The sequence below is a fragment of the Hyperolius riggenbachi genome, chromosome 8 (assembly GCF_040937935.1).
Source record: "Hyperolius riggenbachi isolate aHypRig1 chromosome 8, aHypRig1.pri, whole genome shotgun sequence".
Taxonomy (NCBI): domain Eukaryota; kingdom Metazoa; phylum Chordata; class Amphibia; order Anura; family Hyperoliidae; genus Hyperolius; species Hyperolius riggenbachi.
Window position 1 is genome coordinate 43,422,844 of NC_090653.1, and position 24,786 is coordinate 43,447,629.

The 24,786-nt window shown below is 45.0% G+C and overlaps 1 protein-coding gene across 2 annotated transcripts; it reads left to right on the forward strand.

Annotated features, from left to right (window-relative positions):
• Positions 1-100: 100 nt before the first annotated feature.
• NEU1 (neuraminidase 1) lies at positions 101-24,463 on the forward strand. 2 transcript variants are annotated; one of them, XM_068250333.1, is made up of 7 exons: positions 101-293; positions 17,016-17,208; positions 18,451-18,713; positions 20,468-20,650; positions 21,473-21,532; positions 21,712-21,931; positions 24,067-24,463. In XM_068250333.1, exons 1-7 carry the CDS (start codon positions 210-212, stop codon positions 24,282-24,284), a joined length of 1,221 nt encoding a protein of 406 aa, XP_068106434.1. In that variant the 5' UTR covers positions 101-209; the 3' UTR covers positions 24,285-24,463. The 2 variants fall into 2 exon arrangements, with proteins under 2 accessions (XP_068106434.1, XP_068106435.1); XM_068250334.1 differs by lacking the exon at positions 21,473-21,532 and having other exon boundaries at positions 102-293.
• The last annotated feature ends 323 nt before the right edge of the window (positions 24,464-24,786 follow it).

Sequence of the window (24,786 nt, forward strand, 5' to 3'; positions counted from 1 at the left end):
ATCTCCCTGTGTTTTTGTATTTAGCATGTGCGGGTGACGTCACTCCTCAGCCCCTCCCCGATGCAGCTGACACGCATCCAGAGATCAGCTGATCAGGGCAGGTCATGTGACAGAGCTCAGTTATTATGAGATCTTCCAGGAAGATGTTGTAGATAGAGGAAGAGCTGCTGATCCGGTGCGAGGAGCTGTCAGAGGGCGCACTGATCACCATGGCCTGCAGGGGGACAGGCAGCTGCTGGGCGGCCATTGTGCTGGCACTGCTGTCCATGGCATGCTCTGCCCCCTTAAAGAAGGTAGGTGTGCAGGCAATAGGGCGCTACTAATAGCAGGGTGATTGTATTGTATTTGAGCGTATGCTCAGTCACAGCAGCGGGACTGTGTTGGATGAATCCAGGCTGACATAAGAGTCTGTTATTAGAAATTCGTTTGTTTCATTACACCCAGATATTTTGGTTGACTAATTGCTGAATGAGTGTCCTCTTCCCTCCAGTATTCTGCTTCCATAGCCTCCGCATAAAGGAGTGCATTTCTAGGTTAAACTAGTTTGTCTCAAAAAATTGATTTTATTCCTTGTCACCTTGGAGGACCTGTAAACCCTCAAAGTAATTTTATCTAACTTTGGAGTTGGGTACATTGTGAACAGATAAATGGCCATTGAGATGGGAAGAGGGGATTGTGGAGTGGACTACTGGTTGTGAGTTGGGGTACACCTAGATATCAGACCGGTTTTGCCAAGATTTTTTAAACCATACATTGGTGAAATTGTGTGTAGAATGACAGTGATAACTATAGATGAACTTAACATTTGACATGATGTCAACTTTTTGCTCTACAGGAGCTGGAGGCTGGGCACTAGTCTACTGCCCATACATTAGAATGAATATGGGCAGATTCGACCAAGAGACAAGTTTTATCTCTAATCGAATCTGATTAGAGATACATTTGTCTCTAATCGAATCTGCCCATATACTACAGGCTGATTCCTGTCTGATTTCAGCATGAAATCATCATGGAATTGGCTGAGCCGCCGCGACCGCCCTGCCGCTGCCCCCAAAATGTATAAATGTGTGTAGTGCATTTATACATTACCTGTCCTGTAGCAGATCGCCGGGTCCATCCGTTCATCTCGCCGGTAAGCCGCATACACACTAGTGGCGCATAGCGTCTGACGTCAGCCGCTATGCGCCTTCATGATGGCAGAGCGCCACTGGCGTGTATGCGGAACCCGGCGAGATGGATGGAAACCGCGTGGCGGCCGACACCGGACAGGTAATGTATAAATACACTACATACATTTATACATTGCAGTGGCGGGGGTTTTGTCTTCTAGTCGCTTGTTTGCAATTCGGCCGCCGTACCGCCACGCACCCAACCAACCTCTGCCCGACATTTTCCAACATGCGCGATGGACGGTGTGACTAATTTCTGTTCTGAAATTGGTCGCTTTGTTGGTCGGGCATGCACTTGGCAGCACCAATTTTCATCAAATTCGATTATAATAATTGAATTGGATGGTCGATTGGTTGGTCGCCTAGTGTATGGCCCCCTTTACTGTTTAAAGCATTGTGATTGAATAGTGTGGGTATGGTTTCCTACAACCTATTGGAAGCCTATATGATGGAGAGGTGCCCTCTATTCAATCACGTTAGCTGAATTTACCTATGAGGTTTCCAGCTGGAACTGCTAAAGTAGACTAGTGCCGAGGGCTTTGCACAGGGCATCTGACTAATCATTATTATTCTGAATTTAAAGGAATACTGTAGGGGGGTCGGGGGAAAATGAGTTGAAGTTACCCGGGGCTTCTAATGGTCCCCCGCAGACATCCTGTGCCCGCGCAGCCGCTCACCGATGCTCCGGCCCCGCCTCTGGTTCACTTCTGGAATTTCAGACTTTAAAGTCAGAAAACCACTGCGCCTGCGTTGCGGTGTCCTCACTCCCGCTGGTGCAACCAGGAGCATACTGCGCAGGCCCAGTATGGTCTGTGCCTGCGCAGTGCGCTCCTGGTGACATCAGGGGAAGCGAGAACACGGCAACGCAGGCGCAGTGGTTTACAGACTTTAAAGTCTGAAATTCCAGAAGTGAGTTGGAGGCGGGGCCGGAGCGTCGATGAGTGGCTGCGCGGGCACAGGGTGTCTGTGGGGGACCGTTAGAAGCCTCGGGTAGCTTCAACTCATTTTTCCCCCGCCCCCCCTACAGTATCCCTTTAATTGGCCCTAATAGTTTGGAGTCATGCTTAATTAATTCTGGTGTTAAGGACCCACCCCCATTTGCACTGTGTGTGTGTGTGTGTGTGTGTGTGTGTGTGTGTGTGTGTGTGTGTGTGTCAAAAACAGAACAAAAAAAAGGGAAAACTTACATGCTGTAGTGTACCTATCAGGTTTTTATTGTGGTTTGTGTTGGGGTGTGTACACACATTCAATTTTGATTGGCCAATTTTACCACTTCCATTTATTATGAGAGCTTGTCTCCAAAGTATTCAAAATCTATTGGCTCTTATACTACATGAAGTTGGTAAAGTTGCCCAATCATTGGCCATTCCAAATTGGATGTGTGTATCAGGCTTTACTGTTGGATTGATTTTCTCACTTTCTTGAGGCAAGAAATGTAATATCTTGCTAAAAAAATAAACAGCTGTGCCAGTCTACTTTTGGGGACCCAGTAGAAAACCTCACAAGGATGTTCCGCTAATGAGATTGGATGGACAGCACCCTCTTGACAGTTTTCCTACTGGTTGTAGTTAAACTATGCCCACGCTATTTACCAATCACAACGCTTTGGGCTCGATTCATAAAGCATTACCTCATGCGGTAATGCTCAAAACAGCTGACTGTACCGAGCACTTAGCAAAATGTCTATTTATAAAAGCTGTTACCGCATGAAAAGCTGAAATTCCTGAGCAGTGAGGTAAATTACCGCCTTGTGCGGTGATGATCTCAACACGTCAGTAAATGTCAATTCATAAAGAGAGTGGATAAAAGTTAATGGAGACAGATCTCCCATCAGCAGCTGAGAGGGAGGAGGGGACAAAAAAGACTTTCCAGAATACCCCAGGCTGGTTTTTTTTTTTAACCCCTTGGGTACCTGTTTTTAGATCTATTTCACATCAGGAAGTCTGCATGTGTAACATTTCTTGAAGTGTGTGTGTGTGTGTGTGTGTTCTAAAGGGAAGTTGGGTCTGCCTCTTTTATTGTAAGGCTTTTTCTGCACAAAGAAAATGTATCAAATCAGGCAGCTTCTTACGTTACCGCCAGCCTAGTTCGGGAAATCCCCAAACTTCTATCACAACTGTAAACATTTTTTATGAATTGGCCCAGAAAAGTCTAAAATACCAAATGCGGTATTTTCCCTCCAAGATATTTTCCCAGAACGTCTCAGGACAGCAACCCTGAGACTTGTCTCCATCCACTACACACTGGACAGGAACTAGATAAAAAGATTTGCATAATTGGTTAGGTAGCAGAACATATATAAACCCTCTCATGTCCTTACCCCCTCAGTTGTCTTCCTGTCCAGCAGGATGCTAGATGTGAGGGGAGTGCTGGCCACCCATGCTAGTTGCAGGAGCCGCGGCTTGGATGATCCCCTGGGTCTGCGCAGGCTAGTTGTCCGGGCGCGGGATCATGCAGCACGCTCTGCCTCCCCCTAGTGAACTGAGCGTATTGCGGAAGAGGATCGAGCGCTCAGGAAGTCCCGCCCACCTGTCATGTGACCGGCGCCGCACGTGACCCGACGCCGGAAGCAGGAAGTTCCTGGCCGGCGTGCGCTCCACGGAGAACGATGCTGCATGGAGTCAGCAGGCTGCTGACTAGACGGCAGAAGCGATGGAGGAAGCGCTTCTGGGAGCAGTAGTTCGTTTAAGGTATGGAGCAATTTCCTGTGGGAAAGGGGGCGGGCAAAATGGTTAAGAGCTATTTAAGCTGGGCTATGGTCACCATTTGGCTGTTGGTGACCATGGAGGCTGCCGCTGGATCTTCCTCCCAGGGCTCTGTGGAGTCAAGCTCCGTTCCCTCTCTGGTATGTGCATTAGTTATTGCTACATATCTTGTAAGAGAGGTTTATTAGGCTTCTTTGTGCTAATGGCTGGTATTTGTTTGTTGTTTCAGCCAAAAATGGATAAATCAGACTCTAAAGCTGAATCCAAGTCTGGATCAAGACAAGAAAGAGCTGATAAGCCTGAGAAGCCTGATAAGCCTGACAAATCTGTACCTCATTCAGGTTCAAAATCTGCGCATAAAACCCCTAAGAAATGTGCTATATGTGGGAATAAAATGTCCTCATCATCTAAGATACTATGTCAGGACTGTACACAGAAGGTGGTCAGAGATGAAACACCTACTATGATGGAAGAGTTAAAGGGTTGGATTAGGTCTGAGATTTCCTCTGCAGTGCAGACGATTAAGACACCCGAGACTACAGTTAATGTTGTTCCTACCCCTTCTCCTGCTATACACCCTGCACCTCCTTCAGACTTGCCAGGTCCATCAGGTTCAGTTTTAGTAGATGACCCTAATCTAAAGAGGAAAAGGAAAATAGATGATTCAGAAGAATCAGATATGTCAGAAGGGGAGTTGGAAATTTCCTCTCTTGAAGAAATTCCATCAGAAACTGAAAAGTCTACTGATAAATCTGTTAAAAATAAGAAGTTTGCTTTTTCCACTGACTTTATGAAGGAGTTGTTAGAAGCTATGCACCAGGCTATGGGGATTACCACGGAACAAAGAACTTTGTCTCCGCTTGACCAGATGTATGAAACTCTGTCTGACCCTCAAACTGCTTTTATACCAGTACATAGTAGTCTTAAGGGAATTATCAAAAAAGAATGGGATAATCCTGATAAGAGAGCTTTTTGGCCAAAATCCTTGAATAAGAGGTATCCTTATAGTCCAGAAGACCAAAAGTTTTGGGGGGCTTCACCTAAGCTAGACCCATCCTTATCCAAGGTGTCCAGGAGGTCAGATCTTCAATTTGAAGACTTTGGAAGTCTTAAAGACCCGATAGACAAGAAGATGGATAACATCTTGAGAAGGGCCTGGGAAGCAGCATCCCTGAACTTCAAGCCTTCTGTTGCCTCTACAGCAGTAGCGAGATCATTAAAGCTGTGGCTAATTGAGGTACAATCCCAGATTGCTTCAGGGACGTCTAGGGAAGAAATTCTGAACTTTTTTCCAAAGATCTTACATGCAACTAATTATTTATCTGATGCAGCAGATGATTCTGTTAGGCTTACAGCAAGAACTACCGCCCTGGTTAACTCGGCCAGAAGAGGAATCTGGGTGAAAACCTGGCAAGGAGATACGTCATCTAAGTCTAAGTTATGCAGTATTCCATGTGAAGGGGGCTTGCTGTTCGGGTCTAAGTTGGAAGAGACCCTGGAAAGATCAGCAGATAAGAAGAAAAATTTTCCATATAAAAGGAAAATTTTTCGTCCCAATCGTTCCTTTCGTCCCTCAGAAAAGACGGAACAGAATAATAGAGGTTCCCAAAGAAGGAAATGGGTCCCTAACAAGACTCAGAGACCAAGAAATAACCCTCAGTACTCTTCCTCGGTGCAGCAACCAAAGCAATGACGCCAGGATTCCAGTGGGGGGCAGACTAGCGCACTACTACGAACAGTGGCAGACAAAATTCAAGAACAGGTGGCTTTTGAACATTGTCTTAGAGGGATACAGGATAGAATTTGTAGCTCCAACACCCTCCCAATTCTTTATAACCCCCTCCCCAAGACTACCGATCCAGGCCCAAGCTCTCCAAGACGAAATAAACTCCTTGTTAGAAAAGAGGGTCATACGAAGAGTGCCAAGATGTCAAGAAGGACAGGGGTTCTACTCGCCTGTATTCCTCATAAAGAAACCTCAGGGAAGCTTCAGATTCATCTTAAACCTAAAGAAATTGAACAAAGTAGTCAATTACAGAAAATTTTGGATGGACAATATCCGTTCAGTAGTAAACCTACTGCAGGAAGGAAGCTTCTTGACATCGTTGGATCTCAAAGATGCGTATCTGCACTTGCCTATTCATCTACAATCACAGCAGTTCCTGAGGTTTGCAGTGGAATTACAAGGAGAGGTAAGGCACTTTCAGTTTGTTGCCCTCCCCTTTGGTTTGTCATCTGCTCCGTGGCTTTTTACAAAAGTTATGGCTGAAATCTTAGCAGGCCTTAGACTTCAATCCATCCAAGTTATGTCTTATTTGGATGACCTTCTGATATGGGGCCCTTCAGTGGATATTGTGAGTTCCCAGACGTATATCACTATAGACTTCCTTCAGTCCCTGGGGTGGTTGATTAACTGGGAGAAATCATCCTTATTTCCCCTACAGAAAATGGAATATTTGGGGTTTCTAATTTGTACGAATAGTAAGACTTTTCCTGCCTGATAGGAAATCGACATTATTGCTAAAATCTGTTCTCTCTTTTCAGAACCAGAAGGCAATATCACTGAGGAAGGCTATGGCTTTATTGGGGACAATAACCTCTTCATTCCCAGCAGTTCATTGGGGTCAGCTGCACTCCAGAGTTCTACAGACTTGGATCCTATCCAAATGGGACAAACGCCTCTCCTCTCTGGACAAGAAATTCTTAATTCCATGGAGTGTCAAACAGTCGTTACTATGGTGGATCGAACCTCACAATCGCCTGGCAGGAAATCTATGGGAGTTTCCAACACAATGTATCATCACAACGGATGCGAGCTCTTGGGGATGGGGTGCTCATCTGGGTTCTCAGACAGCCCAAGGACAATGGTCAAACAGAGTTCGACTTCAGTCTTCAAACAGCAGAGAGTTGCGGGCAGTCTGGGAGGCTCTTCAAGTTTTCAGTGCCCAAATCCTGGAAAAACATGTGACAGTCCGCACAGACAACAGCACGGTGGTGGCCTACATAAACCATCAGGGGGGCACAAGAAGCAGGTTACTACAACTTCAATCTTCCAGGATGCTGCACTGGGCAGAGAGGAATGTGCAATCATTGAGAGCAGTGCACCTGAAGGGAACCCTGAATTGCTTAGCGGATTATCTGAGCAGACGGAGTCTCTCACAAGACGAGTGGAGTCTCAACGACCAAGTATTTCTACATCTGATAAAGTGGTGGAAGGTACCTCAGGTCGATTTGTTCGCCAGGAGAAACAATGCAAAGTGCCATCTGTTCTGCTCCCTGTGTCCCGAGGACGAGCCGTGGGCTCTGGACGCATTTTCAATCAGCTGGAGTCATCATTTGATGTACATCTTTCCCCCTCTTCATGTAATCTCCAAGGTGGTCAACAAGATTTATCGAGACAGGGCTCAAGCAATTCTGATTGTCCCATATTGGCCCAAGAGACCTTGGTTTGCGCCGCTACGGTGGTTAGCGTCGGAGCATGTTTTGCTCCCGGATCAATCGGACTTACTGATGCAAGGCCCAGCATGTCATCCCAATCTGAAGCTCCTTCGGCTTTCCGCGTGGAGCCTGAATGGAGTCTATTGAAGAATAAAGGCTTCTCTAATAGACTATCAGAAACGCTTATACAAAGCAGGAAAAGGGTTACACGTCAGATTTACTATAAAGCGTGGAAAGTTTACAGTAATTGGTGTATTACCAACTCCAGAGATACGGCACAATCAAATTCTGTTCTAGAATTTCTTCAGGAGGGTTTTCAGAAGGGTTTAAGCATCAGTACCTTAAAGGTGCAAGTGTCAGCATTAAGTGTTTTCCTTGACAGAAAATTAGCGGAGGAAGAATTTGTCATAAGATTCTTTAAAGCACTGAAGAGGCTTCGCCCCGTAGTTCAGAACAGAGTACCTCCTTGGGATCTTAACACAGTCCTCCAGGGTTTATGTGATCCTCCCTTTGAACCTCTGGAAGAGAGTTCAGATAAGCATCTATCTCTTAAAACGGCGTTTCTCTTAGCCATAACATCAGCTAGAAGAGTGGGAGAATTACAGGCTTTGTCAATCTTAGAGCCATACTGTACGATATCAGATGACAGAATTACGCTTAGATTGGATCCGGCTTTTCTACCAAAAGTTGTATCAAAGTTTCACAGGTCTCAAGAAATATTCCTTCCTTCCTTCTGCAATACACCATCAAATCAAAAGGAAGAAAGACTGCATCATCTAGACGTCAGACGATGTGTTCTAGAATACTTAGAGCGTACTGGTTCTTGGAGACATTCAAATGCCCTGTTAGTGTTGTTTGCAGGCAAGTTTCGAGGTAAACAGGCTTCTAAGACAACCATAGCCAGATGGATAAAGCAGGCTATTTCCTTGGCTTATTGTCAACAGGGGAAAGAACTTCCAGCAAGATTGAAGGCTCATTCAACCAGAGCAGTATCAACTTCATGGGCAGAGAGGGCAGGAGCATCAGTTGAGCAAATCTGCAAGGCAGCCACCTGGTCAAGTCACAATACTTTTGTGAGACACTATAGACTTGATGTATTGTCTAGTGCTGATTTAAGTTTCGGCAGAAAAGTGTTACAGGCTGTAGTCCCTCCCTAAATATTATCTTGTATATCATCTCAGGGTTGCTGTCCTGAGACGTTCTGGGAAAGACCAAAATTACTTACGGTAATTTCTTTTCCAGAAGTCGGAAGGACAGCACCCTTATTGCCCACCGCTGTTTCTTATTATATTTATTTTGAAGCATCATTATGTGTGGAGTCTTTTTGTACCAACTGAGGGGGTAAGGACATGAGAGGGTTTATATATGTTCTGCTACCTAACCAATTATGCAAATCTTTTTATCTAGTTCCTGTCCAGTGTGTAGTGGATGGAGACAAGTCTCAGGGTTGCTGTCCTTCCGACTTCTGGAAAAGAAATTACCGTAAGTAATTTTGGTCTTTTACTGCAAAGCCTTTTATGAATAGAGCCCTATGAGGTTTCCTGTTGGGTCCTACAGTAGACTAGCGCCTAAATGCCTAACCTTAAATTTTATCCTTGTCTCGCTCCTGTGGCTGGGAGTGTTCTGCACCTGCGAAGTAGTACTGTGCAAGTGCAGAACGCTCCCTGCCGGGGGAGCGAAACAAGGGAGCGTGCACAGTCTGACTGCGCCAACTAGCCCTGACTGGACGACTTACCGGGGCCAGTTACTGTGTGTGTGTGTGTGTGTGTGTGTGTGTCTCACGGGTAAAAAAGTATCCGAATCTGTGATTCTAATGAGTCTTAATTGCCTCAGGTGTCTGCATGGGGAACAGGGGGTTAATTACCCAGATGTCCGGGCGCTTCTATGCGTATCAAACGCATCCAATGGGACACGTTCCACGACTCAATAATGCATACTTCCTCCTTCGGCCGGAAGGAGGAAGTACTCGGTATTAAGTCGTGGAACGCGTCCCATTGGATGCGTGTGATATGCATAGAAGCGCCCGGACATCTGGGTAATTAACCCCCTAACCCTACATTTTGGTTGGCCCAATAGTCACTTAACGGGAAACTTGACAGGCAGCCTATTGGGCCAATGAAAGTGCTGGGATAATGTCCTTTAGGTTGCTTTCACAGTGGGACGTTACAGGCGCACGTTAGAGCAGCCTGTAACGGAGCCCACCGCACAGTAATGAAAAATCAATGGGCTGTTCACAGTGCCCACGTTGCGTTACATTGTAACACTACACGTTCAAAAAAAGTGCAGCATGCAGTACGTTATACGTGGTTTTAGCCGCATTAGACTGTTTGCACATGCTCAGTAATGTGAGGAGGGGTAGAGCCCGCTATTGGAGCAAGCCACATGGCTAATATTCACTGCACTGTGTGACGTGCAGTATTTACTTCCTGGAGCGGCCGCTGATTGGCTGGCGGGACCACGTTATGTGGAGGGTTCCGATCACGTGGTCTCCGCAGCGCATAGGACAACGCAGCTCTTGGTAGCGTCCTCCAACACCACCATGCATTGCGTTAGGGGCACGTTATGCGACCTATAACGTCCCCTAAAATGCAACTTCCTGGTGGGAAAGAGGCCTTAAAGTGATTGGACCCGCAGGGGCTCGGGGCTGAACGAGTGGAGCTCTTGTCATTGCTAATTAGCAAGCATAAGTTTGTAGCGCTCGCTATGCTACTCTAAGGTGTGTTCTGTCTTAGTGAATCAACCCCAATGAAACTCTCTTTTGCTACTAATGTTCTATTTCTTAGCTGTACTACACATGCAATTCAATATCTCATAAGATTATTGTTTCTTTACCTTTGCATTCATATAAATGTAATTGCCGTGTCTGTGGTTAGGAGATGCATTGTAGGCAAAAACAGACTTCCTGTATAGTCATCACCCTCGTCTTGTAGATGTAATCTACGAACTGTTGCTTTACTGATTCTTTCCTCATTGCGGTCAGTAACACTACATACATGCTGTAAACTGTGATCATTTCAGCTCAGTCTGCTGAGTTTTTTTTTTTTTTTTTTTTTAGGTGTGCTGCCATCTCTTCGGGAAGCCTGCCATACACTGTCAGGCTTTCTCCAGCCGTGCCCAAACGATAGATCCCTTATGCTGGGAATACACGGCTCGATTTTGAGCCTTGGCTTGATAGATAATTTCCGACATGTCCTATCTCCCGCCCAATCGTTTCGCCGCCTGATTCTGTATTAGCGTGAATGGAAAAAAATAAGAAAAACGAGTGGCAGATAAGAGAATTGACTGCAGAATCGAGCAACGAAACATTGGAGCCGGAGAATCAAGTGGCAAAATGGAGCAGTGTATTCCCAGCATTAGATCCCTCTGTAATCGACCTCTAATAAGAGAGGGATCAATCATTGAACTTAATTTATTTTCTATTTCAGCGTGAAGTCTAGTAAAAATCAATTGCCTCCTCTCCCCCAGGTATCCCCCTGCTACTGCTGCTTTCCCCCTGGTGTACGAGAGAGAACGGCGCCGGAGACTTGGGCGCAGGACACAGCCAGTATATGGCTGATCCTGCTGCTGCACAAGTCCGGGCCGTGTTAATTACTATTCCCCCTCCAGGCTGACATAGATAGTGGGGGAATGAAATAATTTGGCTTCCAGCAATTGCTGGAAGCCGAATTATTGTTTTAAAAGCAACTTCAGATCCGTCTTCTGACAGCGCTGAAGTTACTCCCTGTGCCTGCGATAGCCGTAGTTCCTATTACGGCCTATGGTGGCGCCGGCTGCGCCCAAGTCTCCTGCGCTGCTGCGCCCAAGTGTCCAGCGCTGGATTTACCGTGTTCGCCCCCCTGGGGCCTATGCAGAGTAATAAAGGGAAACTTAAGTCAAACAAAAAAAAATGAGTTTTACTCACCTGGGGCTTCCAATAGCCCGCTGCAGCTGTCCGGTGCCCTCGCCGTCTCCCTCCGATCCTCCTGACCCCGCCGGCAGCCACTTCCTGTTTCGGTGACAGGAGCTGACAGGCTGGGGACGCGAGTGATTCTTCGCGTTCCTGGCCACAATAGTGCCATCTATGCTACTATAGCATATATCATATACCATATAGCAGCATAGAGGGTGCTAATGTGTCTGGGAACGCGAAGAATCACTCGCATCCCCAGCCTGTCAGCTCCTGTCACAGAAACAGGAAGTGGCTGCTGGCGGGGCCAGGAGGATCGAAGGGAGACAGCGAGGGCGCCGGACAGCTGCAGGGGGCTATTGGAAGCCCTAGGTGAGAAAAACTCATTTTTTTTTTTTTTTTTTTTTTTTTTTTTTTGTTTAAGTGTCCCTTTAAGCTACGTACACACATACAACGATCGTTCGTTATGAACAAACTTTTAATTGACGAGAGAATGACCTAAGTAAAGTTAGTTTTTAAAGGTGTGGAACGATCTGATCGTTAGAACGAACACATTACGTAAGCAACTATTGCGCTTGCGCATAAAAATGAAAAGTTCCACTGGAGAAATAGCGAAGTGCGCATGTCAAGCCTAGTACGAACGACCACTTTCCAACGATGTACTACTTTTGCAAACGATCGTTGTTGGAAAAATCCGCCAAGCTAGATCGTTTCGTTTTTAACGATCTAGCTCGTCTGTCGTTAGACTTAATGGTCGTTGGCTGCTTTTTTTTTTTTTTTTTTTTTTTTTTTTTTTTTTTTTTTTTTTTTTACGATCGTTGTTTGAAATGATCGGAACGATTGTTTCAAACGACTATAGTCGCATTTGTACGCACCTTTAGACAAGACAACATTTTATATTGGGCTTTTCCAGGGCCCAGGCTGAGGCTAGAGAGGCTCCAGCCTCAGGGTGCAGTATAGGAGGGGGAACACAACTCGCTCAGCTATCATTCCCCTATTGTTGAAGAGGAGAACTCCCCCGAATAGTTATTGCTGCATCCACACCGTGCCCCTGATCGACCAGCTGGCCTGTCTGATCGGTAATGTCTGTCGATTTCTGCTAGAAACTGATCGAAATTGCAGTTGGGCGGCATTCTGGGGCAACAGTCCTTGGCAGATTTGATCAGTGATTAAATCTATCTAAAGGGTCCCTTACACTGGTCAATTTCATCGATAGATTCTATAGAATCTATCGATAGATTTTGTGGCAGATTTTGATGGATTTGATCTAACAAAATGGAAGATCTAGGTTGATCTGCTGCTGGCAGCAGTTCCATGGCCCATAGAGTTGCATTGGATCTAATGGACCAATAATGCATTTAGATAGATTTCATTCTGAAATCTTTTGGCAATCCGTTCCTAGGGTGTGGCACACATCGGACGGATTCCTGTCTGATTCAACTTGACAGGCATTTCACAGGAATCTATCTGATGGTTGAATCTGCTGCAAATCTAGAAGTGTATGGCCACCTAATGCTAGATACACATGTTGTGTTTTTTTTCGTTCGATTGATCATTTCCGTCATGTCCGATATTACGCTTGATCGTTTTACTGCTCGAATTCTCAAAGAAGTGAATGGAAATTGATAAGAAAACATAAGAGAATCGAGCAGGAAATTGAGCGGAAAAACGAAATGAAAATCGCTCGAACGGCAGAATCAACCGAAAGAACGTAACTTGTACCCAGCATAAGAATGTCTCATATTTTATGGGCACCTTTAGAAGTGGACAGCTCCTGGCCAATTGCTGGTGTCTCCCACTTTAAAGAGAATCTGTATTGTTAAAATCGCACAAAAGTAAACATACCAGTGTGTTAGGGGACATCTCCTATTACCCTCTGTCACAATTTTGCCGCTCCTCGCCGCATTAAAAGTGGTTAAAAACAGTTTTAAAAAGTTTATTTATAAACAAACAAAATGGCCACTAAAACAGGAAGTAGGTTGATGTACAGTATGTCCACACATAGAAAATACATCCATACACAAGCAGGCTGTATACACCCTTCCTTTTGAATCTCAAGAGATCATTTGTGTGTTTCTTTCCCCCTGCAGCTATCTTCCACTGAAGTGTCAGGCTGTTTCTTCCTGCAGAGTGCAGACAGCTCTGCCTGTATGTAATTCCTCAGTATGTGAAAGCCCAGCCAGCTCAGAGGAGGATTTATCCAGCTTGTAAAAGATAAGAGAGAAGCTGTCCTAATCTAAATAATACACAGGCAGTGTGCAGAGAGGGGCTTGGAGGGGGGAGATGCAGCACAGAACCACAACACTGAAGAACTTGGCAGCCTTCCAGACACAGGCTGACAAGTCTGACAAGGGAAAGATACATTGATTTATTACAGAGACTGTGATAGTACAAAGTGCTGCAGTAAGCCAGAACACATTAGAATAGCTTTTGGAACTTGTAGGATGATAAAAAACAGGATGCAATTTTTGTTACGGAGTCTCTTTAAGGTGTGTGTTTTGTGGTTTTTTTTTTTTTTTTTTTTTTTTTTTTTTGTTTGTTTTTTTTCCCCCTCCCTTGTCCCTTCTCCCTTCACTTTCTCACCCTATGACAGAGCATGCTGGTAAGCAATGACTGTGGGTGAAACATTAGCCAAAATTATTTAAAAAAAAAAAAAAAAAAAAAAAAGGATCACTTTGGGTCACATTTATTTAGAGCGCTTAAATGGAAAATTCTATCCTCTGGTTTAAAAAAACAAAAAAAAAAAAAACACAAATACAATACATTTAGTTCTGTTTTTATAATCTAAGTAGATTGACAAACAATCACTGCAGCTTGCTCATTTGTTCTTATGTGCATAATTAGCAGAGCCAGTGGTTTTTTTTTTCTGGCAAATAGGCATGTAGAAATGTGCTTGTCAGTGGGTATGATTAGATGTTGAAAATTAGCAATTATGGCTCCTGCCCTAAGCCAATATCAGAGTTTCTTAAAGAGAACCTGTACTGAGTAAAACTATTTAAAATAAACACATGAGGTAACTTCAAATGAACATTTACATAGTTACCTTGCCATCAGTTCCTCTCAGAAGCTCACCATTTTCTTCTGACAATAATCCCTTCCAGTTCTGACAATATTTTGTCAGATGTGAAATATATCAGTTGCTGTCAGTTATAGCTGAGAGGAAAACTGATGTACCAGGTAATGTCCATGTTTCCCTATGGCTCAAGTGGGAGATGTTACAGTTTAACTGTGTGCTGACCAGAAAGCTGTTATGAGTAATGGCCATTTTCAAAATGGAGGACGGAAAATTCCCTTGATCACAGTGAACAAGCAGGACGCTTGACAGGAGAAAGACAATGAGGAGTAGACTACATGGAAGGTAAGTATGACTTGTGTATGCTTATTTTGACTTTTAATTATCAGTTCAGGTTTTCTTTAATAGTATGTGCCGTACTTGCCAAACAAAGTACAGTCCCATGACTGCAAAAAAAAGTGCAGTTTGAGTTCAATATCTTCTGTGGAAGTTCTTAGTTGGTACCAGACTGAAATATAAGGGTTATGTTTAACTAGTTCCTGGAATTGAGGCAGTATATCTACGTCACGCAGAACTTCGTCTTAGCCCCAGGGGCATAGGTAATAATCACTGCCTCTCTATGCATGCTGTGGGCACGTGACCTGCAGCTACTTCTGAGATTGGTGAATAGGAACATAAGTTCCCAAAACCAGTCTGTAGTGCCTAAATCATGAATGACCATTGTGGTAAAGAACAGCACTGATCATTCAAAGGGAGCAGGTAAAAAAACAAAAATTATTTTTACTTTGTTCTGCATAGAATGCTAGCATACCAAGCAAGCGACATCTAGTGACCAAATTTTTATATAAAAGTGTAACTTGTAAAAATAAAATAATGTAATTTAAAAGAGAATACATAACGTTAGGGACTCAGCTTTTTGTATATGTATGCCGTGAGGGTCGATTATTATTGTTTTTGCAAATAAGGACTTGTAATTATTAGAGTGCAATGAGAAAACCAAAATCACAAAATGGGGGGAAAAAAGTACACCTTTATTTGCAAATAAAATATTGTCACCATTCATTGTACTAAGAACATAATGTAATTTTAAAACTTATTTACCGGGACAAATGGGCAAATAAAATGTGTGGGTTTTATGAACAGTCACAAGTTTTTATTTTAAAACTGTAATGGCTGAAAACCAAAAAATAGGATTTTTCTTTGAAAAATTGTTGTAGTTTTGTGCTGGAAAGATTTACATTCTTCCTACTAGGAAATGACAAATTCTCCCAGATGGGGATGCAGATGGCAACAGCAAAAAAATATGCTTCTGACCCCATTTGCACGTCATCAGCAATCCGCCCCTGGATTACAGCAAACCTGAAGTTAAAGAGAACCTGTAACAGAGAAAAATGCCCCTGGATCCTGTCAAGGTTTCACCCATCCTCCTACCCACGGTGGCCTCGCAACAAAACCCCCAGTGCTGTCACCCCCTAATGTAAAATGTATGCGCCCGGTGCTGTATACTCTACCTGTCCTGTGTCTGCCGCTGGCTCTGGGCTCCCTCCGAAATCTGCACAGACACGCCCCATTTGGTTGCCGGAGTAACAAGGGGGTGTGTGTATGATGTCACACGCGTCCACGTTTATGTCGGCAACCATGTGGGGGCGTGTATGTGGATTGCAGATGGAGCCCAGAGCCAGCGGTGGACACGGGACAGGTAAAGTATACTGCACCGGGTGCGTACGTTTTACATTTGGGAGTGACAGCGCGGGTGATGGCGGATGTGGCGTCCCAAGAGATTCCATGCTGAAATGAATTGGTAATTGGCCTGTGTTGTATGGGCAGACAACAGATTTCTAGTCTATCAGAGAGAGATCTGTCTCTATAGGAGCACCTTTAGTGTTTTCTGCTAATCTTGCAGGGTGCTTTCGGCAAGGTCCAGATGAGTGTCTACAGCTTGCTAGAACTCTCCGGTGTAAACAGTGGCTCCCCCCATGGAGTCAGGTCATGCAGCGGCGTTACGATAGACCATGCAAGGGATGCAGCTGCCGGGGGCCCCAGAAGCCACTGGTGCCCCAGAAGCCACAGGGGGCTCCGGGAGGGGGGGGGGGGGGGAGGGAGATTATTTTCCCTGTCCTGAGACTGACCACTAATTGCACAGAGTGAAACTTTCCGCTCTCTGCACAATTGTTCTAATGACTGCATCTGTTCAGCCACTGATAACGAATCATACAAAGATTTGTAGGCAGTCCCTATTCAGTGTTCAGCAGGATCTTGTGTACAGTGCTGCTCTACCCCTCCCCAATTGCTCTGTACTGTAGTAATGTTGAAGTTTGTAGAGCCAGTTCTGTTCCATCAAAAATAGACAGAGTGAGTGTAATAAGCTGAGGCTGGGACCCACACTCTTCCTTTTTTGCTGTATGCGTTTTCTGCTCACCGTGTGTGTGTGTGTGTGTGTGTGTGTGTGTGTGTGTGTGTGTGTGTGTGTGTGTGTGTGTGTGTTTTTTTTTTTTTTTTTTTTATCAGAGGCTAATGTAATTGATAGAGAAAATGCCTGCAGTGCAAAATGTGTTGCACTTTCTGGAGTATATTTCTTTGGTGGGGCGGAGCTTAGCTTCTATGCAGCTAAAAATGAGGCTTGGGTAAGAAACAAAGTTCTGATGCTGTGAAACTGTTAAAGAAACACCAAGCCTTTTCAGTTCTGCTGAATAGATTTTTAGTCTGGAGGCTCACTTTTTAATATTTTTCATCCTCCAGGACAGGTTTGCTGTGTTGGAGAAACTTGGCAATTTTGACCCATTCCCTCTTTTCTCCACCTCCAGCTCTCGCCGCTGATTACCATGGAGCAGTTACTATGGGTGAGCGGGGGAGTGATCGGCGAGGTGGACACTTACCGGATCCCCGTCATCACTTACACCCCTCGCGGGCATCTGCTGGCTTTCTCCGAGGCCCGGAAACACTCCGCCTCTGATCTAGGAGCCAAATTCATAGCCACCCGCAGGTCACAAGATGGGGGTAAGCATTCTCTTTATACCTCTGTAATATACATATTGCATTTTATGCTGCAGGTAAAGTTGTTGTAACCAGGACTGTGGAGTCGGGGCAATTTTGGGTACCTGGAGTTGTGCATTTTGAATTGTCGGAACGTCAGATTTCACAGTTTCGGATGACAGTTGTAAGTAATAGTAGCTAAACAACTATGAGCGACCCATATCTGGTATTCTGCCCGATCCAACTGGCAGATCAACTCGAGCAACTATTGGGCAGATTTCAAACGCATTGTTCCAGGGCATGCGTACATGTGTGAAATGTCACTTTCATGGTTTTCGAGCCTCTGTTCGGACCTTTAGGCCCCTTTTTATACATGCATTGGAATGCCACATTGTGTTACACTGTTTACCGCTGGGTAACGCAACGGCAATACAAGGGGGTGGAACCTAGCACACTTACCACGTTACGTTGCACCAGAAGTGCCCGATCCACCGACCGAAGTCAACCACGCATTACCGGCGGACTTCGGTGGGAAATTCCTGTGAGTCAATGGATCATGCAGAAATTTTGAATATGTTGGTGGCAGTGCGGTGCACATGAGTGGAATGATGGGTAGGCCCAGGAACCCTAGTGATGTACTTCCTGTCCAGCAGGAAGTGCGTTACTGTGTGAAGGGCATGCTTGGGGGGGGGGGGGGCGCTATGCAACATGTCCGCTCAATACTTGACCTGTTTGGCCCGAAATCTGTCAAATCGTTGATCGGCCTTGTTGCAGCACCAGTTTTCAGACGCTTCGATAATTATCGAATCGGATGGTTGATTGGCCGCACAATCGTCAGATGTATGGCCATCTTTAATCCTTCCACTACCTCTGAAACCACTCAAATGGTTTAGCTGTTAACTTTTGTTATGTTTGGTGCTTTAGACCACAGTTCCCCCAACCCTGTCCTCAAGGCCCACCAACAGTACAGGTTTTGCAGAAAATTGCAAACATGCACAGGTGGGGTAATTAGTGTCTCGACAGAGCTGATTACCTACTTCTGTAGGTAGGTAGGTAATCAGCTCTGTCGAGACACTAATTACCCCACCTGTGCATGTTTGCAATTTTCTACAAAACATGCACTGTTGGTGGGCCCTGAGGACAGGGTTGGGGAACACTGCTTTAGACCATAGAAGAAATTTGAGAGAACTCCCAATTTAGGTAAATTTAAGAAAAATTGTAATATTATTTGAATGTTGATCGTTATAATAATTTCCCCCACTGCAGGTTACACTTGGGGACCCACTGCTTTCATCATAGATGATGGATCTGCCCCAGATGGGCTGAACCTGGGGGCTGTAGTGGTGGATGATGAGACCAAAAATATCTTCCTGGTGTACTCCCTGTGCGCCCACTACCTCAAGTGTGCCGTAGCCAGCGTCATGGTTACCAACAGCTCTGACGATGGCATAACCTGGAGTATCCCGAGGAACCTCTCCCAGGATATTGGCACTACCATGTTTGCTCCGGGGCCTGGCTATGGAATACAGGTCAGTAATATGTACAGAAAACACTGGACACTGTGGAAATGGAAAAAAATGATCTAGATCTCTAAAACATGCCCATAACCTGACCTAGGGAATGAAGTGCTTGCAGCATGAGTCCAGTTCTGGAACAACCACTCAATGTTTTCAGTTACCTGGCCATAGACAGGAAAACCATGGATGACAGACCTGATCAGCAGATCGCAGATCTGTGTAATTTTGTTACTTCATATTGCAGAAGGATATATCAAACAGTTCTTGTGCTTTAATACAGTTGTTGTTCTTCAAAGTTCTCTATAAGACCTGCATGTAATGTTTGTATGATTGTATTGTACAAGGAAGGACAGTTACATAATCATTGAGTTAAGCTTCTTCCAGCTTCAAGTCCCCCTCCCCTCCCAAAATATATAGAATTGGCTTAGCAGAAGTACTAAGGGTATATACACATACAATTTTGATTGGTCAATTTTACTACCGCCATGCAGTATGAGAGCTAATCTGCTCATAGTATTTAAAACCTTTTGGCCTTTATACCACATGTTGATGGCAAAATTTGCCAGTGATTGACCAATCAAAATTGGATGTGTATGCACCTTATGGTGTGTACACACGCCATACTTCCGCACACGACCGGTCCGCCTGACGCTCCAGCTGGGTGGACGTTCAGCCAACAGTAGCACGTGTATGCGCTGTCGGGAGACTGATACGGCTGTTTCTGAACGATCCGCTTAGCGAATCATTCAGAAACAGCCTTATCAGTCTGCCGACAGCGCGTACACGCGTGCTATTGTTGGCTGAAAGTTTCCCCCCCAGTGGGAGGATCTGGCGGACCTGTCGTGTGGAAGCATGGTGTGTGCGCGCCTTTAAAACTTTAGCAAGTGAAATGACCTGCATTATAGATTTCCTCTATGAAAGTCATTACTGACCCTGCAAATCTCTGGATTTTGCTCCCTATTAGGTGATAAGTAGAGCCAGTCAATGAGGTGATAATTAATCTTGCATGCTGATTTTAAAGGAATACTATCGATCGATTCACAATTTATTTTTTTTCAATTGACACAGGAATTGTTTGGGAAGTGCTAAGTACTGGTGTATACATTTTAGTAGCAACTTCTTTGTTTACTGTTATCAAAATACATTTAAACTTTACTGACACCAAAACTTATGGCTGACTGAGCCATGAGGAGAGGGGAAATTCCCCTCACACTTGATCAGTTAACTCTGTGTAGCTCTGTGTGTGACAGAGAGACAGGACACAGGAGCTGCAGCTGTTGGGAGCTCTGTTTCTGACTGAACTGTGTGAAGAGAGCAGAGGAAATGTAACTAATTGTCACAGCTTTTCATACTGTTTTTGCTTTCAGAGTTTGATATGTTTGATATTTGCTTTCTGTAGCCTGATATGCAACTCTGGCTGTGCATTGAAGCAGACACCCCTTCTGCAATTGATTTGTCCCAATATAGCTAAATCCTACCCTCAATAAATTACAGCTTTTGCCTCTGATATTTAACGTGAAAAGTAGGAAAATGTTTACACAGCTACTTAGACATTATTTGCACGCTGTCATTTTAGAACACTTGGGTATCGATAGTATTCCTTTAATGCAAATGGTATGCGGCTTGGAATTGGCCCAATCAAGTACACTTCCTCCTTGTTCTTATTGGCCCAGTTCCAAGCTGCATACCGTTTGCATGCAGTGTATCGTTGTGCTGGACTGCCTGCATGGGGCACCGCATGACATTCCGTTATTTTCTATGCACAGAAAAAGTATTCTCCGAAGCAAGGGCGCCTGATCGTGTGCGGCCACGGGACGCTGGATGAGGACGGAGTCTTCTGCCTTCTCAGTGATGACCATGGCACCACCTGGACTAAAGGAGGGAAGCTAGAAGGCCTGCCCTTCAAGCAAGGAAAACGAATGGGGGACTTCAGTCCTGATGAATGCCAGGTGAGCAGCTTCTGTCACACATGCTTTTAACCCATTACTAACTTCAAGAGTTATCCCGTTTTTGAGAGAAGTGCTCTGCTTTTGACCTCAGTCGGTAGTTGTGCTGTAAATTCTTGGAATGCTTTGATGTCTCTACACTAGCAGATAATAGAAACTGAAAGCAGAAGTTCTGTTATTGTCGAACACTTCCTCCTAGTGACAAGTGGCTGTAAATACACATTGCATTACAGCAGAATTAATCAGAAGCAGGGAAATGTAACAAAAAATTAAAAAAAGTGCTAAAATAAACTGTCCTGGAGCACTTGCAAGCCTCTAAATAAATTTGCTGCTGAAGGGTTAAAATTAAGCCTGAAGGGGAAAATAAATGGGTACTTAAGTAAAGGGAAGCCTCTGAATAATCCAGGAGGAAAGTCCCCGTCCTTCTTGCCTCCACCGATCCAGCTTAACTGCTCATTTTGTCAAGCAGTTCGGCTGCCCTGATGCCGGCTACAAGCGATATTATTCTGCAATTACATGGAGTGAAATAACAGCGTTCGGTAACACCGTGCATTTCATATTTGACACACGGTGTTACCAGGTGGTGAAAAGTCTCTCATGCAGTGTATGGGCTACCTGTCTACCGCCTGTGCCGAGCCCTAACAAGTGCCCAGCCGGTGGATGGGAGCAGCTTACAGGCGGTTACTTCACCCCTTCACCTGCTTGTGGAAAAGAGGCCTTAGCAGTATCGGTGGTGACAGCAGCAGATTTTCTTTTTGTGTGTAGTGCCCAACTTTCTTTGGTTTTGTTCAGTTTGTTCATATACTCTACATTTCTCCATGGTAGGACAGTTGCGGCAACCCTTATATTATCACGACCTTTAAAGACGTGAACATTTGCTTCCAGGTGAGCTGGTATTTTCGTTGCCCCTCCCGTAACTTCACTGCAGGTCTTTTTTCCCTTCCTGCAAGCTTTGATCCCTCAGTCTCTCCCATCTCCCACCTCCATATAGTCCACCACCCACGATTCCATCTGCTGCCTTGTCCAACTGACCAACTCTTGTCTTCTTCTCCGCTGTTTTGCAGCCCTATGAGCTTCCAGATGGCACAGTGGTCATTAATGCCCGGAACCAGTACTTCTATCACTGCCGGTGCCGGATCGTGGTCTTCTCTACTGATGGCTGCGATTCTCTACCTCTGCAAAATGTCTACTTCGATGATGGTTTACCAGACCCAGCTGTGGCCGCCGGAGCTTTGTTTAAGGATAGAGTGACCTACTTTGTGAACCCATCCAATCAGAACCATCGTAAGTTTCAACCACTCCTGGAGCTTTATTTACAGATGATGCAAGAGTTGTATTAACCAAGGTTCTCAACAGTATGTTCGCCTATTAACCCACATTGATTTTGCAGGTCAGCACCCCAAGGGGGTCTCTATCTCTTTGCACCAATGCGAGGGAGGGCTGTACTAGTTTGCATGCTGTAGCTCTGCCCTGCATTGAATGCGCTGGTGTAATTATACAGTGTGGTGCTGAAGGGGATCAAAGTGGTGGACTTCGACACTTTTTGTGAGGGACCTAGACTAGATCTGGTGATAGCACAGGCATCGGGGAGGCCACATGCGCCCATGCAATATTTTATATTACGTGGTGCCGGCAGTGATCGAAGTGTCAGACTTAGTTTAAAGGGGCTGAAGCTATGTTAGGTTTATCCAACAATGGCATCCCTAGTTGCAGCTATTTATGCCCCTTTACATCAGGAGCTGGGGAGAACTGTCAGACCAAGTCTGACAGTAGATTGGAAAGGGTTATGGGAGGAGCTTTAACCAAGGAGTGAACTTCATCCCAATCAGTAGCCTATACTCCCTTTCTCATGAGAAATCTCTACCTTTTCTCTAATAGATAATCAGGGACATCTGTGTGGCTGATATTGTGGTGAAACCCCTCCCACAGTGTGATGTCAGCACCTAGGCCCTGACAGTTTGCTGTCTGTGAACCTCTTTGCATTGTGGGAAATAACGGCTTTTTCCAACTGCCAAGAAAGCCGTATCCCCCCTCTGTGCATAGAACTCTCAGTAACTAATATTCCATTTAGATCACCTGGCAGAACTGAAGATGTCACCACCAGTGATAAATTTCAGAATGTAAATCGGAGAGAGGAAAGATTTTACAATGGGCAAACACTGACTACTGTATATACTCGAGTATAAGTCTAGAAACTTAGGTCTTATTCACTTCATAAAAGTATAGGGGACGGCTTATACACGTGTCACAGGCAACACTGAGCACAGAGTAATGTGTGTACTAATAGCTACATTCCCATTTGCAGCAATTTACCAAGTCGTTAGTAACACTTTCTTGATAAAGGAAATGCCAAGAAAACACAGGTGTAAAAGTCCTGGTCACAACAATAAACAAGTAAAGGGGCAGGGGGGAAATACTGGTCTGCAGAAAAGGGAGTGAATAATTGCAGCACTTGGCGGCCTGGAGGAGGTATTGGCTGTACGAGGGGTTGACGGTAATGCTGTATGCAGTGCAGTCATTAATCCCTCCAGAGCCCCAAGTGCAGCCATTAACTTTGGATAGACTTTTACTTGAGTCAATACAAAAATTCCAGCTTAAGAGGGTTGAATATTGGAGTTGACTTATACACAAGGTCGACTTGTATTTGAATATATACGGTAAATCTATAATTGAATATTGTAAGCCATGCAAAAAAATGTTTGGCCCAACACTCGAAATGGAGACAAGCGTGCTATAGAGCTCGTTGCCCACAGAGTTGAAAATCAGTTTAAACAAGGTAGCAGCGGCACTGCTTATTGATGTCAGGAATGGGCTGGAGGCAACTACAGCCCATTCCTGACATGTAATTTTAATTGCACGTTTAATAAAGTGCTACTTTTTCACTAAGCGGTGCTGCTGCTACCTTTTTTTTTTTTCAATATTGTAAACCATACATTTTATTCATTGTTTTCACTACAGTTACTCTTTAAACTACCAGTATCCAGGTCCCTGAAAAGTGTGCACTCATGCGCTTGCTTGCAGGGATGCTCAAATCCGAATTTCGGGTGAAACCCGGATAGTTGCTATCAGGATTTCACCCTAGTAAATTTCAATCACCTGGGCGGTGGGGTCAATGTTGCCTATCTGACGTCTTCTTCGGTCCGTCCCTCGACATCTACCACGATGTGGTCCACGCGCGTCACGTGATTACAAACACTTCCTCCTTCAACCCGGAAGGAGGAAGTGTTTGTACTCATGTGACCGCCCAGCCCGCACAGGTGATTGTAATTACCCGGGTGAAATCCGGATAGCAACTATCCGGGTTTCACCCAAATTCTGATTTGAGCATCCCTACTTGCTTGTGTTTTGCATTGCATGTGTGTTCACCACTTATGCCTTTCCGTTTGTCACTTGTCCTCACTGCAGTTTTTCTACTTCAGGCATTAACCTCACTCTGCGTTGGAGCTTTGACTCTGGAGCCTCATGGGAGCCGGACACCTATCAGATCTGGCCACAGGCCAGCGGCTACTCTTCCCTCACCACCCTAGCCCGTAACATCGAGGATAGCAATAGCCTCTTCGTTGTATATGAGAAAGGCAGAGAAGACATTACGGAATCAATCTCTTTCGTCAAAGTCAGCCTCTATGGAACGCTATGATAAACTGCTACTTAACATCTCCTTGATCTACGATTAAGACTTACGATGTATGAATGAAGTCATTTGGTGCCAAAATTGAAATTTCGTTATACGCCCCGAGTTCTGTTCCACACCCTCTTCATCAGAGATACCTCTGAGCTGGTCCAGCTCACAATAAACTCTCCTCCTTCCTCTCTTAATGTTCATGAATTAATTGGAGGCCGGGTAAACGGTTTCTAAATAGATCTGATTTGTGAGATGACAGGTGCTGCCATTATTGTCGTCAGGAGTGTAACTACCATGTATGGGGGATCCTCTACACAGATTGCATGGGGCCCCCTAGGTCCATAGACCTCTTTGCCAAGGGACCAGTCAAACCTCCTCGCCAACCCCTCCCAGCATGCAGAGTAGTGCAGGGAGAGTTATATTTACCTGCTTCCAGCACCTCAGATCTCCGTGCCTCACAGCAGCACTCTCTACTGCCATTCTCTGAGCTCTCGACCACGTAACTCACATCGTTCAT